A 16,838-nucleotide genomic window follows, 5' to 3' on the forward strand; every position below is an offset into this window, starting at 1 on the left:
AACATTGTTAAATGCAGAGTTGTTGGAATTTAGGTGATAACACATGTGTGATTTATGAATATTATAAATTTACTTTTGAATAAATACAACAGAAGGAAAAGATGTGTCTATCCATGACACAAAATCAGTACATGCACAGCAAAAACATAGCAATGTAATACCACTTTTATTGCTGATCTTCATCACAAAGTCACAGTCAGGCCTTCAACTCTAAGCCAAAAACATAGCAATGGAATATTCTTTATTTAAAGAGGGTTACACAGTTAGCACTTTTATTGCTGATCTTCATCGCAAAGTCACAGTGAGGCCTTCAACTTTAAGCCAAAAAAACTTGCCTCACTGCAAGCTTCGGTTCCTCTCTTAGAATCTGAAATCTAATATTGTGTTGTTCTTCTGCACATTGTAAAATTTGAACCCAACTTGCATAAGTAAAACCTGTAATGCACAGAACTGTTATGAACATATGACATGGATGTAAACATACTGCCTTCAACAATGATCATAACATATATTAATCTATAGAAAGATCCAACATGAAAAAAAGCCAAACAAATTAAAACAAGAAACCCAATCTGAATGGCTTATGTCATTCTTAAATAATAATGGTTGCCTTGTTTTTCAGGCTGCAGTTGTAGAATTTCGTCTGATTGTCAGAGATGTAGATACATTCCAAATACAGAATCTATACAGTTGCCTTGATACCATACAATGCATAGAGGTTTGTTAAGAAACAGGGCAGGATTGCAGCATACTAAACATAGACTTTTAAAAATAGATCAAGAAAACCCAAGAAAATATAAATAAACCCTGTACTATATGTTTCTATAGCAGATACTTCTTCAAGTTTAGCTGTCAGACTTTTAAAAGGAGATGAATCGCATAAGCATTATGAATTCAAGATTTTGTTTAATATTTCTAAGCAATAAAAACGGGGCCAAAAAGGTTGATGTGAACTTTGCTATTATGGTTTTAAAGTTTTAAGATGACATTGAAAATCTTATCCACAAATTTTAGGATTTTTATCTTACTGAATCCTGCATTTAATTCTAGCAAGTTCCCTAAAAAGAGCATTTTAAAGAGCTAGTACTAGTTTGTTGCAATGCTGAGCCAAGGTTAGAAGTATAGGATAGATTATATGTTACCCTTATATAAACAACTATTTCATGAAGTTAATACTTGCAAATGAAGGGGAAATAATCTAAACATTGCCATAGTCAAGAATGAATTTAAAAAAATTAATATAAGGGATTATGCATATGAAGATATTAAATAAAATTTTGGTATAGAAAGAATAAATATATTTTCTATTTTCAGTGGTCCTCAGATTCCCAGTTTGTTCTGTGTGGTTTATACAAGAGAGGTGTAGTTCAGGTTAGTGTTGGACATCATCAATTGATCGCAGCCTATCTCATTGTTTGTAAATTTGTTCTGTAAATTCAGAAATTAATGCATGTATTTATTATTGGAAATCACTGGTTATGGAAAAAATTCCTATGTAAAACCATTCAAACGGGGAAAACCAACTTTCTAATCTGTATAAAAAAAACGAGAAACGAGAAACACTTATGAACGACATCAACAAATGACAACTGCTGAACATCAGATTAATACCTAGAAACTAATTTGAAAAGGATACAATATACAATATGCTTTATTTCAAAATTAGGGTACAAATGTATTAAAAATTAGGAAAGAAATTTTGGATATAAATAAGTGAGGCAACAACTAAACAATGCATTAACACAATAAAAAGATATTCAAACCTTGCAAGCATTGTCGTTCATTTTATCATTTTTGTACTATGGATTTTTACCTCTACGAAATACGAAAGGGGAGCCAAGACTGCTTTTCCCACTTCTACTCTAAGTTCCCTTCTTTATTTAAATCAAGATATGGTTGTTCAATATTATTGAAAATTGCATAAAATATCTATCAGAGCAATGAATAAGATATTAAAATGCCTTATCTTATGGGATTTAAATAGCATTGCATCATTATCTTATACAATTCATAATGAAAAGTGATAGAAAATAGATTTAGTATACAATCCATAATTGTAATGTATTCATCTAAATTGTAATCTCAATACTATGTACCAGTGACATATGCACTGAAAGCCCTTAAATCTTAACATATTAAAAAGATTATTGTTCGGAAGTTTGACATTATTAAATTGTTTTCTGTTATGAATTCTTATATACTGACCTTCCTTTGTGTCAAACTGAATCGATTTAAATAGACACTTTTATGGTATTTGTTTAAAAGTAGGACTTATTGTACTTTGTAATAATAATACAGCTTTATTTGAAGAAAAATGAAAATAAATATAATTGAAAAGCCAAGATATTTTCTTCTTTAAATTGTCAATTAGAGTTATCTCCTCTTATATGAAATCTGCTTTTTGATGGAGTCTGAAATTCCCATTTGAAAAAATAAAGGGATGGGGTAGATTTATACATAGTAAATGGGACAAAGCAGTGCTTTCCTCAGTCAAATTAGGGATTTTAATAATTAGAAAGTACTTTAAAAGTATAAAAATATAGTATATACCAATACACATAATTAACAGCGCCTGGTGATGTTTGATAGCCTGACCGGTTTCGGTCCATAAAGGACCTTCATCAGAGGCAGAATGGTGGATTAATGTTTGCACCCTATTTATATAGATATGGTAACCGGCGGTTGAGTTAACCGGCGGTTGCGTTAACCGGCGGTTGCGTTAACTCAACCGCCGGTTAACGCAACCGCCGGTTAACGCAACCGCCGGTTAACCCAACCGCCGGTTAACTCAACCGCCGGTTACCATATCTATATAAATAGGGTGCAAACATTAATCCACCATTCTGCCTCTGATGAAGGTCCTTTATGGACCGAAACCGGTCAGGCTATCAAACATCACCAGGCGCTGTTAATTATGTGTATTGGTATATACTATATTTTTATGCTTTTACATTTTTCTCACTGATACACATAGTTAATATGGCTTCTACTAACGAAAGCTCCATGGAGCTAATGTGTTTAGAGACTACTTATGTCAGTACACCTTTCCTATATTGCCTAGTACTTTAAAAGTACTTGATTATGAATGAATCTGGGAAATTCAATGAAATTTTGTTTCTAAAATTAGCTTTCCTTCGCTGAATTGAATTAAGAGTAAGCATAGGTTTAAAAACAAAATTGTATGCATTTGTAAACTTGTACTTATTTAATCTTTCATATTTAGATTATGTTAAGAAAATATGAAATTAATGTTTGTCAATTAGTTGGTTTAAGACCAAAATCATTGTTAATATTTAGTACTTATAGCTACTTAAGTTTTTTTTATTTAAATGACAGCATAAAAACTTATTGACATCTTGTATACTTAATCTAAATTCAATGTAAAAGTATGGATTATTTATTAGCAATAAAAACAAAAGTGCAGTATTTGTTTATTTTTCTAATATTTTCAATTTTTGACACCTATTGTAATCATTTACAATTGATAAATGTTTTTTATTTAAAAATATTTGGCAACTTCAAAAGAAAATAAATAAGTTATTTCTTTTTTATTTTACCAGCTGATTAATTTTGATTTTATTTTTAAATAAAAATCCTGATAATCCATATAATTGTTAATCTTGATAAAAAGATAAAAGAATAAATATGTAAAAAATAAATAAGGATCAATATGATATATTTTCCACCTAAAATATACAATGTCTTTTTCATGTAAATAGGAACAACCCCTTTGATGTATTGTAATATAAATTAACAACAATGTATTGCTAATCAGATTAGAATCAGATTTGTAAGTAATTTTACAAAATCTCTTAACCTATCAACAGGGAGGTGGTAAATTTTGATAAACACCTTAACACCAGTTCATCTGATCCCCTTCTTTGAAGTATACTATATTGTAATTACACACCTATGGAATACGTATATAACTGTCCCCCCTGTTGTGTGATCAGCATGGTGTGTGTACTTTCGCTTTCTCTCTCACAACAGGTGCTAGTTTTATCATATGTAAACAAATGAGAAAACTATTCACTTAATTTTATACCCTAAGTAAGAGATGAAAGAGATAAAGGCCCTCATTGGATTTGTACTAATGTTTTATATCTTCACAGCCTAATTTTAATTTTAATATCTTATTTGAAAATCAGCAGGGTACAACAATTTAACTTTAAAAAAAGATCAAAAGTATAGTTTTAAGTTTCCATAAAGGATATTTATAAGATGTAATTTGCAGTAAAAGATTGGTTAAATATGTTATCATGGGTTCTCAAATGTTACTAAGTTATTATGTTGAATGTGATTTTAAAATTAAAAGCCCCCTAAAATTGTGACAGTATTATAAGAATGATTTATTATAAACACACCAAGCCAAGAATATATCCAGGACAAAAAAAATGATTCTCTGACATTAATCACTCATCATATTGCTTCACAGGCATCTTTACATTTTTCAGTAAAAGTTTTGATTTGTAAAAGTAAAAGGTTTCTATGAATTAAATAACATTTTATATTCTAAATTTCCAAGTAGGCTACTGGTCATTTAGGCATCACTGAAAAACAGAGGATTTTTTAGTTATTAATGAAAGGTCCAATATCTTTTTGTAAGTTTTAGGTTTATAATAAGAGTTGCAAATAATTTTTTTAATGTCTAATGTTGAATATAATTTGCGTCCTTAAAATTTATCATCATTAAAACAATTTAAATAATTTCAAAGTTTTATCAAATGCTATAATTAGCAATGTAATAAGGTTCCCATAGTTATATATTAATGAGATTTTGTTTTAATCTCTAGCTGTCATAATTCTTGATAAGTTAGGTTGTTAAATCATTGATATGCAACACACTTGTATATTTTTAGTTCTCATTTTCATATATATAAACTTTTTTTTGATAAAACTAAAAGCTACCACACTACAATGTAAGAACTCTAAATCTACTACAGGGGAGTTAACTCTATATACATGTAAGTCTATCATTACTCTAGCAAACTCAGATACAGCATTTAAAAGTAAAGGACAGACAATATATTGACTTTCGTTAAAAATTAAAATCCTCCTCAAGTTCCTAACTGCCATTTTTAGTTTGTTAAAAGTCCTCTTTACAGCCTTCATTGGAAAGGACATGTACTATGGTAAGAAAAGGCTTTCTAATATATGCTTTATACAGTCATAAATGCATGTATAAAAATTGTATATATTTTATTGTAGGTATGGTCAATAGAACAGCCTGACTGGAACTGTAAAATAGATGAAGGTTCTGCAGGGCTATGTGGTGTCCATTGGAGTCCTGATGGCAGACATATTTTAACCACAGCTGATTTTAATGTAAGTATATAAAATGTTAGAAGTTGTAGTATGATTGATAACTCATTGAGACAACTCTCCACCAGAGACCAAATGAGGTAGTAGTTAACAACAAGTGGTCACCATACAGCCTTTAACAATGAACAAAAGTATGAATGGAGCTTTATTTATTTATAGGTTATCTCTCATAATTGATACAATAGAAATAAAGTAGGGTGACCATAAATGCGTGATTTCTGAAAAAAGTACATGTAAGAAGTATTTATTTTTTTAGCATATATCTTTTAAACACTACTTATAGACTGCATGATAAAAACAAAGATGAATGCACAAGAAACAGTCATAAATATGTCATTTGATAACCTAATCTTTGCATCTAATTCTGCACACATGCAGTTTTATGTATTGAATTAAATCAATGTTTCCCATTAAAACTTTAAAAAAAATATTGACATTCACATGCAACAAAGACACGGTTACTTTTTAATTGAAAAATTCCTTTCAAAGCTGAATTTGTGGTTTTTTACGGTAGTTATTTAACTTGATAGTTTTACAAAAAAAACCTGTAAAATAAGTGATCCATAGTCTAGAGGCTCTCGTAGGAAAATAAAATTCTCTTACCTGACATCCTCTTTAATCACGCTAAGCATTTTTCGGCAGAAACTGATTTAACATTCAACCTGAAAGCTATAGATTCCAATGCAATCAATTGATAGATTTGAACACACTGACTTTTAAATAATTTTACAACTCTGTAGTATATAACCTGAAGGGTCGTATTATAGAAAGCTGAACCCACAAATTATGTTTGTATGTTGACAATACCGGACAATTATTTCACTTTTATCATCGGAACATCATGTAATTTTATGACAGGGTGAACAATATTGGTATTGATGGTTGATTTTAACACCTATAGAAAATTACAGTCACACCTAGAAATTGGTATTGGAGTTTTTGTTGTCGGTTGTCTACTCCATTAGTCAATGTTAGTAGCCCATATTGATTACGATGACATGTCACCATGATCCAAAAAAATGAAATAAAATATATTTTTAAACCATAATGTAAATAAATGGTAGGTTATTATAAAAACTTGACACTATATATTTTTTTAGTTTAATGGGTCAGAGGGCACTGACCAAATTGATCTTTCTTTGTTACTTCTGATATAAGAATCATTTAAAATTCATGTGAGGTTAAAAAGATTTAAGGTGGCTTCATAGATGTTTAAAAACGTCCGAGGGCTGTATCCTAGGCTGTTGGGTGATACGACCTTCAATTCACTGCCTCACGGCTTTGGTCCTGATAATGCTTCCTGTCATCTTTCGAACTACGTCCGAGATCATCTACCAGTAATCCATCATCGAGGCTAGCGGGCTGCCAAGCTGACCAAACTGGCCCTGAAAGCAGCCGTTAGTGAAGAATAAACAACAAAATAGTCAAAAACCAAAAACAACTCACCAAAACCAAGATGGCGGCCTCCATATTGCGACCTCCACTACTTGTTCCTGACCCATGGCTCCAGAATATTTAAAGCTCACCAAACGCCTTCGGGCACCGAGCCGACCGTGCGAGGGCTGAAAGGCCAGTCAAGGTCGTTAAACACCACCACATATACATAGATGTTTAAATGAGGATTTTTTGGGGTATTTAACTTCTTGTTTTATATCATTTGTCAACTACTAGTAAGTTGTAAAAAATTTCTCATCAACTTTTTTTGGGGGGTAAAGGGGGGGGGGGCTTGGAGCTCAAGCATGAAAATGTTGTTTTTGAAGAATTATGGATATTATACACAACAGTACTATAAGATAGTCATCTTATTTTTATTAGTACTGCATTTTTTATTCTGTTAAGACATGAAAATTACTTTATAATCTTTGTATATCTGATGATCTTTTCTTGATTTACCTTCAATGGAGAACATTCAGAACTTTATATTTGAAAGTATAGTTTTTTTTACAAAAGAAAAAGTGAAATATTTTAGAACTTCTTCCTTGTGACTAGAATAGTTTTTCTCATTTATATACATTTATTAAATCTTCTGTCAGTCTGTTGGAGTTTTTATGTACCAAAGTACACATTTGTAAAGTTGGAACTCTTTTTTTAAAATTGGTCTCAACCCAAGCATATACATGTAGCTATTATTCAACATTCAACATCTTTCCATTTTAAGGACATTTAGCTGTAAATGAAGTGAAAGAAGTTGACACAAAAGTAAAAAATAAAAAAAATATTTGACAAGAAGTAACTGTTAGACTATTTAACCTTATTTTTAGCAGTTTTGGGAAAACGGGAACTTATCCTTTTTTTTTGGTCATCCAATTTAGAGGTCTTCTTATTTCTGTACAATTCGCTCTTAATTCGTTTAGCAGGAGGATGTGTTGATATACATGATGGTTAATTCTCATTACTAATAAATAACTTCTCTGAAAATATTTTGTTTTTTTGAAGCAGCTTTTTGTAGTGTATATCATATTATCTTGTATGTCATTGAAGAGGCATTGACTCTCTTTATTAATTTATCACATGTATGAAAACACACGTATACTGAAATCAGTGACAATTTGAAGTAATATGTATTGATAAAAAATATGTATTGATAAAATGTTATTTTACAGTTAAGAGTGACAGTATGGTCCTTGATTACGAAGTCAGTATCCTACATAAGGTACCCAAAACAGTGTCAAAAAGGTAGGCTATAGTACGATACGTTGAGGGTTCAGTCTACTTAGACAACATTACATTAAATCTAAGAACGAAATTGGTCATCTTGTAAAGGAATACTACTATCTATAGTTCAAGGTTGCAACTCCTTTCAGCAAGTTTGACTTTTGATCCAACTGTACTTTTCAGGCTGGTTATAATCTTTTATCATGTATTTATCCCCTTTGGCAATATAATAAGAAGATGGGGTATGATTGCTATTTTAAGACAACTCTCCACAAGAGACCAAATGACACAGAAATTAACAACTATAAGTCAATGTTCCAGGAAAAGCACATTTTCTGAAACCTCCAAGATTTTATAAGGTTAAATGATCCAGAAAATTTATTTGAACAAAAACAGTAAATTTTGATTGAGTTTATGCTGTTTTCATCTTATAAATCTTTTTTTTGGCTTTGAAATCCACTTACATGGAACACAGAGAATGAGATGTTACAAAAGATATCCCCTTTTGACAGAGAGATATTGAACAAGCTAAAAACATTGAAACAAGAGCAAGATAAAACTAAAAGAAAATCAGTATATTTGTTTATTATGATGCCACTGTTATATTTATTTTTTACTTTCAGCGATTGATTTTAGCAGTGAAGGAAAGTACATGGCTTTAGCAGAGAGACGGGATTGTAAAGATTTTGTCAGCATTTTTGCCTGCAGTAACTGGGAGCTTGTCAAAGTAAGTCTGAACTACTATTTTCCTTGTAGTTCAGGTAGCTTGTAAAAGTAATTCAGACTGTCTGTGTAAATCATCAAAATCATGTTGCCATTTTGATTTACAATAGACAACTGTTGCTAATAGTGGAGGGATTTATATAATGACAAAAAAGGTGGGTATAATTGCCAATGAGACATTTATCCACTACAGAGGTAGGATGCAGATGAGTATTAGGACACTTTACTGCCTTTAACAATTGGCAAAACGATACTTTATAGAAAGATTAAAAAGACCCCATGTGATACAATTCAAAAGGAAAAAAACAGTAGCCTGATACATGCTTACACTGAATAAAACAAATTACAGACAAAATACAAAGACAACCATATTTATGCCATTTTTTGTGGATTTTGTCTTTGTTAACTTTACATTTTGCCAGTTACTACATTAGTGATTAATATGAAAAAGCAGATATGAAGTCATGGTTGGATGACAGCTATAAACCAATTGTTCACTAAGACCAGACAAGAGTCCATATGGCCATCAATGAATAAGATGGCATATTTAAAAAAAAAAAAAAAGACATAGACTATAAGTTTGAAATTGATAGAGTGTGACTTGATGTATATTTTATAGCACTTTCAAACAGACACAGATGATTTAGCAGGAATTGAATGGTCACCTGATGGACGTGTACTTGGAGTCTGGGAATCACCCTTGTGTGTAAGTAGTTGGTAGACCATAGTTTAAGAATATATTTCAGCATCTTACAGGCATTACAGAGCAATGTTTAATTGTACTTGTGAACTGTAAAATTTTAAAAGATGGATTCACATATTTCCATCAGACTTTACTTATGTTCTGGACAGCTGACCAGCAGATAGTGCAATTTTGATTTGGGCCATTCAAAATATTTCAATTCAAATTAGTTAGGTTCAATTCTTTAAAGTGTTGCTTTGGAGTTCAAATATTCCTGAATAGAAATTTGCATGCCTCTGGAAATGAGATTTTTCTTCTCTAAACCAAAAAACGGTTTTCATCCACCTTTCAACCGACTGACTGAGTTTGCGGATGCACTTTTCAAAATGAAATTACTTAAATATATTTTAGTTTGATGTATTGGTATCCTGTAATACTACCCCCACCTAGGGGGTATGACATACGAACAATTCAATATGATTTATAGAAATCTATCTCCAAAGTGTTGTTATTTTCCCTGTATAAAAATATGCAACATGCAATCTTACAGTTATCTAATTTCAGGATGTTAATAACTATATATTTTATAGGAGCTAATTATTTAATTAAAATTTTAAACTTTTATTTAACACCGAAAAATCACTTACAAATTTTCACAATATTGCATTTTAAATCCTTAGAAATGAATAGATAATACAGTGGCATGATGCAAGTACTTATTCTACTGTTACAAGTGCTTGATACATAGGTGATTCATGCCATTTACACAAACACCTAATTAAATGAAATATTAATATATATTTAGGCTTCGTCTGATATTTGATTTTATATGATATCTTAAATTTTTATCTTCTCTTTAAATTATAGATAAACAAATTGAAATGGTTAATTCCTAGAAAATTGAATCGTATATAGAATTGTACAACTTTATTAAAAAGTTTTGCCACACACTTGGATCTTCCAGTTTGTAGTTTTGTTTGTTATTTTAGAAAATATTTTTTTCTTCACATTAATCTTTGCTATCTTCTGTTTTATATTCAACAGTTATAAAATTTCAGGATATAAGATTGTTTGAACTCTTTTGAAGTTCTATACATGATTTTTATAACTGGAACATAATTACTTTATAACCGGAACATAATTACGAAATTTGCATTTGTTGCTATTATATATTAAATTAATGTAAGTTTTGAAATTTTAACCTATCTTGATTTATTATTCCTATCTTTATTGGAATCAATAAAAAATGCCTCACAAAGATTGTGTAAGGAAAGTTATGATTAATATTACCAGAAATCTAGTTGTTACATCTTTAAACTTGTTTTTTTTTAATATGCGTTCAATATATGCAACAAATTATAAATTATACTGTTATTTCTGTGGAACTATAATACTAAATTTAAAGATTTTAAAATTTTCATAGCTGAAAAAATGCAACTTTTTCATATTTGATGTACTCTTAATATTGTTAAATTTAATGTTTTTATCATTTATTAAACACATCAAATTTTCAACATTTTATTATTTATTTGCACTTTTGTAAAATAATTGCCACCCAGCTAGATGTACCATAAAAGTACATAGGATCTCTGTTATAGTTTTATAGAAAAAAGGACCTCTTGGAATGTTTCTTTGGGTGTTTCTTTAGTTGACAGTTGTGCAACATTGGTGTACCTAGTTCATCTATGACTCCACACTTTGGAAAATGCTGATTGAAAAGAGCACATAACAAATTTTATCATATTGTAATACCAACTACAAATTTGAATATTGTAATCATTAGATTTGATAGTTTCAAAAGACATGTCCTAGTTTATATTCTATTGAAGTCTAACACTAACACAGCGTTAGCACATATACGTCTTTTATCACCATTAGCAGATTATGTTCTAGGTATGGTTTTACAGACCAACTCGTTTCCCCCACATATGGTAAGAAGGTGTAGCTCGTTATTCGTTGATGAAACCGACAGATGACCCCGGCAACATATACTATTTTAAACAATGTCAATATATTCAGCAAATCATGTATATTACGTCACATAATACTGTCTTAAGATCTTCTCTCCAAATTTTAAAATCAAATTTCAGAATAAGACGCTGAAAAAGTATATCATATATATCGAATTATGTTTTATGTTTAGAATATCAACTAACGGTAGATAGCTTTTTATAAGATATGAGAAATTAACTGTAAAAACTGATATGAAAATTTGATATCAGACATAAAAGCACTTGATGGAGCTACTGTGTAATATAATCATAAGACTATGATACCACATTTATAATGTGAATTGAGGATTGCTTAGGGTTGAATGAAATTTAAACATGATTTATTTTTCGCACCTTAACCAATTGTTTTTTGAAATATTTATAAAACATATTTGACCAGTTTTAAAAGTTAAGTGGTAAAAGATGAAAATATGTTCTTCCAGAGAACCCTAATTGATATCCATGAATGCAGATGGTTTTAGAAAAGAACATTTTTATCAAATATGTAAATTTTTTGATGAAATACAAATAAAATGTCGTTTAAATATATGCTTATGCATAACTTGTAACAAATTCTTTATACTGATTGCAGGGGTAAAATGTCCTTGAATACTGTTAAATTCAAATTGTTTGACCTTGAATTATTTGAAATCTATCTTTGTTTGTTTGTTTCAGTCTTCTTTTATATTTCATGTTCTGTACCCAAGAATTAAAAAAAAAACATGACAGATTATTGATGTGTCCTTTTATTAGAACTTATTTAAAAAAAATCCAAAAGCAACATTCAATTAAACGAAGGAATGTGAGCTCATAAAATATTTGAATTAACAGATTTATGTTACTTTACCTTATTTATGAGGGAAGATGATGTGTGCGTCTCTTTCAATATTTACATAAAATATGAATAACTCTTTGTACACAATTTTTTGTTCACCAAAGGTTGGGTTGTATGGTGCATCCACCAGTGAAAATCATTTTGTTTACAGAGAAGGCAACATCAAATTAACCGTTATGACTTTACTTGCATCATTTCACATCATAATTTTAGGGTGAAAAATAGATTTCAATAACAAATATGAAATCAATCTTTGAAATCATTGATGTGTTTAGGTTTATATGAGTTTTTTTACATAGAAATAAAAATTTTGGTCACTCTGATTGTGTGTCACAATCATGATTAAGCTTTTTTTTAAATGTTTCTTAGTTTCATTGTACACCCAAGACATAAAATTAGATGGACTAAAGTGATGAAACTGATACTAGAAAAACTTCATTGTTTAAGGTTACACTGCACTTATAAACCCGTCATACAAAAACCAATGTCAGGGTTATCTGAGTTTCCTAGCTTTTGTTTTTTCTTTCATTCATAGATTGTATCGGCTAAATTTTACTGTGTACTTTTGTTTCTGTTGATGTTAGTCAGTTCTTTGTGGTAATTATTCAGATCACTGATTTTAAATTTAGTGTGTGTAAAGTTTAAAAGAGGCTATGAGGGGTAAACATGATGACCCCTATTGAGTTTATTTTCAAAATGATCTCAAAGAAAGTGCAAAAAAAAACAGCCATTACAAGATTTCTGTTTTATAATTCAAATGATCTTCTAGAAAATCAGAAAGGATTGGCTCTGTATTTAACTTCTCTCTTGTGTAAATTAATGGCGTCCAGCAAAAAATTGTTTACACCGATCACTGGCATATACCCTTACGCTTCAAAATTGATCAGTATTTATTTTTGGGGAATCTTGAAAAATTTCATTTGTAAGTAACCATTTTTTTGGCTTGTAATTTGTGGAACACAAACTTTTCCAACTTCAAGGATCAAGGAAGAGGATTTGTGCCTATTGAAATAATTATTTGAATGTTGTTGACACAGGTAGAATTTCACTATCACTTGATAATTTTACTACCCATGGCAATGTTCCATAAATTGTAGCCGGGTATATTTATTTAGTGGCTTTGTCAACATGGTCTATCAACCTGATCTAATGTTGTAAGAGTATTTGTTTATACTGTTTTCACCCACATAATGAATGTTTACATTTAGGATAAGGACTTACAAAATTTTGAATTTTCTCTGGTTATGTGTGATTTTGAAAATAGGTCATTTCAAAAGGGGGTTTATAGTTTGAAGCTATTCGTCAGATAAATAGCAATTTTAGTAATTTATACTTTTCTTACAAATTTTACTTACAAAATACTTGTAAAAACATTAGAAAAAACCTTAAACAAAATATTAGGCAACAATATTTGACAACTTAATTTTTTACTGACCTCAATATCGATCCTTTTAATTTAAATTTATACAGGTTGTTTTTTGAAATACTGCCATTAATGTTAGTATAGAAGATTTAATCTTTATATCTTTTTCTGCATTATTTTATTTGTAAACTAGGACCCTTTAACAAATGCATAGTGAAACCTATTTAAAGTTTAAATTTTAAATTTTAAAAGAGAAATATATTAAGTATACACACTTACCCCTGTATGCTTCGTCATTCAAAAAGACGAGAATGAAAAAAATCAAACACTTGCTGAAAACTTTTTGAGTTGTCTTTGACAGTTAGATAAAATGACCTTTTTGTTGTTCGATAATTACGAAAATCTTGACCCTTATCATGTTCCTCATGTAAAGAGGTAAACACACAATATATTGATACCCGATTGGGTTTAATTCAAACACATATGACCTTTGACCTTGATCAATCAATAATGTTATGAATGATTACCTTTATTTGATCTTTATGAATGAAATAGTATGATAAAAGTTTAAATATCATCATTTCTATTCAGTTGTAAAGTTATTAGTAGTATGTTATAATTTTAATATATCATTAAGCAAAGAGTATTGACATCATAATTTTATTTTAAGATATGTAATTTAATCTAGACATTTGTAATATTTATAAAATTGGGCAAGACAGAAATTGGGGAAAAAGGAAGTAAATAGGTACTGAAGGAAATCATAACAAGAAATACAACACTTTAATTGATCCAATCTTTTGACTAAATAAGCTATGATTGAATTTGATATTTATATTACATGAAATAATTTGCAGTTTATTTTGGACAGGGAAAATGCCTATGGAGAACTTAGGCACAAAACAAGCAAACATTGTCTGGACAGTAAAGAACATTTGAATATTCTTTGATCAATGTAACAATCCATCTTTTTAATGGTAACACAACCAAATGGTCTGTAAAATAACATTTCAAGAAGAAACAGTTCTTAAGATTTTCAAATTCAAAATCTCATTGACTTCTACAAAGAAAGAATATAGGAATTACTCAAAAATTTTAAACCCTACAACCATCAATACCTGACAAAAAAAATTTAAATAATTAAACTTTCAAATTAAGACAAAGAACATCAAACAGCACACTCTGACTGTCTAAGTATTTGTTCAAAATTAATTCAAAACATAATAATTATCAGTAATAAGCATGTAATTCATTGTAATTGGTTTTAAAACGACCCAATCTTTTTCAAAAGGTACACAATAGTATATGACTGTAAGGTGTACTTGTTCAGGTGTTAAAATTTTCACCTGTAATTAGTGAACAAGGTAGATCTACAAGATAGGCTACTGTTTATAAATATTACATTCATTGTTAGGTTGTTTTGTTTGATATAGATAATCATCTGACTCCCTAAGAATCCAGTTAGGTGTCAAATCGTCAACTTTGTTGTCATAGTTTTACACGCTGTTTTCTTTTATCTTGCAATATGTTACCAACATTATATACTCACTTTTGAGGAATTTTAAATCGTTATTTGTAATTTAATTCAGAGCTAGTCCTTTGTAAGCCCTTTGTTTTTGTTTTGTTTACATATAAACTGTATAAAATTGGATACAGTTTTATAGTTTAAACACCTTACATTCCTTAAATATTGTTTGAAATGCCATTCTAAATTTGATAATTATGATGTGTTATAGGGATAAAACTTAAGTTAAGAAGTATGAGGGTCTTTTGCTATCTCTGATTGCAAAATCAGTCTATTTACTTTAGTAAAAGCAGTAATTTTTGAGGCAGGGTGGATTTCAGTTGTCCGAATTGATGCATTTCAGTGGCAGATCCAGAACTTTTTCTAAGGGGGGGGGGGGGGACTTACTGACTTACTGAAGGGGGACCCGCTCCAGTCATGCTTCAGTGATTCCCTATATAATCAATCAAATTTTTCCCATGAAAGGGGGGAGGGGCCCAGGGCATTTTCTTTTTTGATTCAAATATAATCCTTATAAGGGGAGATAACTCAGATAATTTTTATAGAGGAATTTATAAAAATTTTATTCTATTTGTTTTGTATGTTACTACTATAAATAAAAGTTCTTACTATTGACATAAATCAAGTCGTATTAGTTTGGTTATAGACATAATTTTTATTGACCTTTTTTTTAAACAATTATTAAAATCGGTGAAGCAGGTTTTGGGTTATGCTATCTTATATCTGAAGTGAATCAAAGATTTTATCCTCTATATTTGTCATTAATTCAATAATTTTCTCTTTGATCTGTGCTAAATTTTCAATAAAGTAACATTTTATGAATTCATAAATAATAATGATTTTGTCATAAATATCTATTATTGAAGCGTGACAAATGCTGTTAATTTCATATGCATGCTTGCTAGTCAGGATTCTTGTCATTAATTTCTATACTAAATAACTTAATTACCATGACTTTGACTAATAAAAAAAACTATTTTTCATGATGATACTGTTATATATGAAGAGGTAGGGATTGCTATTTTGCACTTGATAACATCAGTATGTTTACGTAGTAAATTGTTTTAAAAGTACAACTCACAAGATCAACTGACCAATCAAAACAGTTGGAGAAATAGTCTCTTAAAATCTTTAAGGGTTGAATTAACTTTACTGTTTATAATTGATATGAGCTTATTTAGTTTTAAAAAAAAAATCTTTGCAGAAGTATGGAACTACATCTAGCTTGCCACACTGGCCATGTCTATCAGAAAAACATTAGACCTTTAGTTTTCCTGTCTGAATGGTTTTAAGCTAGTCATTTTTAGGGCCCTTTATAGCTTGCTGTTCCATTTGAGCCAAAGCTCTGTGTTGTAAAGCGTAACTTGACCTATAATGGTTTACTTTTATAATTTATTACTTGAATGAAGAGTTGCCTCATTAGCACTCATACCACATCTTCGTATATCTATATATCACAATATAGACAATAACTACTTTAAATGAAGGTGCAACCAAAAGTCCTAACATTTAAATTTACCATGTGATTGTTTGTGTTATTTTGTTTTTTGATTTTAAATTTATACATTTATTTTGTAATTCAATGAGAACATTTGATCAAAAGAACACCTGTGATTAATAAATACATTAAATTCGTTAAAGGTATTAAAAAATAACATTATACATTAGTTAATCGTGCAACCTGACATCCTGGTCAACTTTTGACCTTTTTATGTGAGTTTGAATCTAGATATACATAGATG

At 29.7% G+C, this 16,838-nt stretch overlaps 2 protein-coding genes across 9 annotated transcripts in view; one reads left to right on the plus strand and one right to left on the minus strand.

Annotated features, from left to right (window-relative positions):
• Nucleotides 1-16,838, minus strand: part of LOC139502348 (cellular tumor antigen p53-like) — a 48,504-nt gene that overhangs the window by 20,144 nt on the left and 11,522 nt on the right. For 2 of the 8 annotated variants that reach the window (XR_011658802.1, XM_071291806.1), the window contains exon 1: nt 13,851-14,073. The exons of 4 other annotated variants lie outside the window; for them this stretch is intronic. Coding sequence is in view for 2 of the 4 variants with exons in the window: in XM_071291801.1 (XP_071147902.1) it covers nt 5,926-5,954 (29 nt within the window). In the remaining 2 variants the exon portion in view is untranslated. Of the gene's footprint in view, nt 1-5,925; nt 5,992-12,220; nt 12,276-13,850; nt 14,074-16,838 lie in introns of those variants that run through there. 2 more of the 8 variants (XM_071291801.1, XM_071291802.1) reach the window with 2 other exon arrangements.
• Nucleotides 1-16,838, plus strand: part of LOC139502349 (WD repeat-containing protein WRAP73-like) — a 54,210-nt gene that overhangs the window by 1,473 nt on the left and 35,899 nt on the right. Inside the window, exons 2-7 of the mRNA XM_071291810.1 lie at nt 623-718; nt 1,315-1,371; nt 5,209-5,325; nt 7,926-7,998; nt 8,601-8,704; nt 9,320-9,406. Coding sequence (XP_071147911.1) covers nt 623-718; nt 1,315-1,371; nt 5,209-5,325; nt 7,926-7,998; nt 8,601-8,704; nt 9,320-9,406 — 534 coding nt within the window. The remainder of the gene's footprint in view (nt 1-622; nt 719-1,314; nt 1,372-5,208; nt 5,326-7,925; nt 7,999-8,600; nt 8,705-9,319; nt 9,407-16,838) is intronic.

The sequence above is a fragment of the Mytilus edulis genome, chromosome 13 (assembly GCF_963676685.1).
Source record: "Mytilus edulis chromosome 13, xbMytEdul2.2, whole genome shotgun sequence".
Taxonomy (NCBI): domain Eukaryota; kingdom Metazoa; phylum Mollusca; class Bivalvia; order Mytilida; family Mytilidae; genus Mytilus; species Mytilus edulis.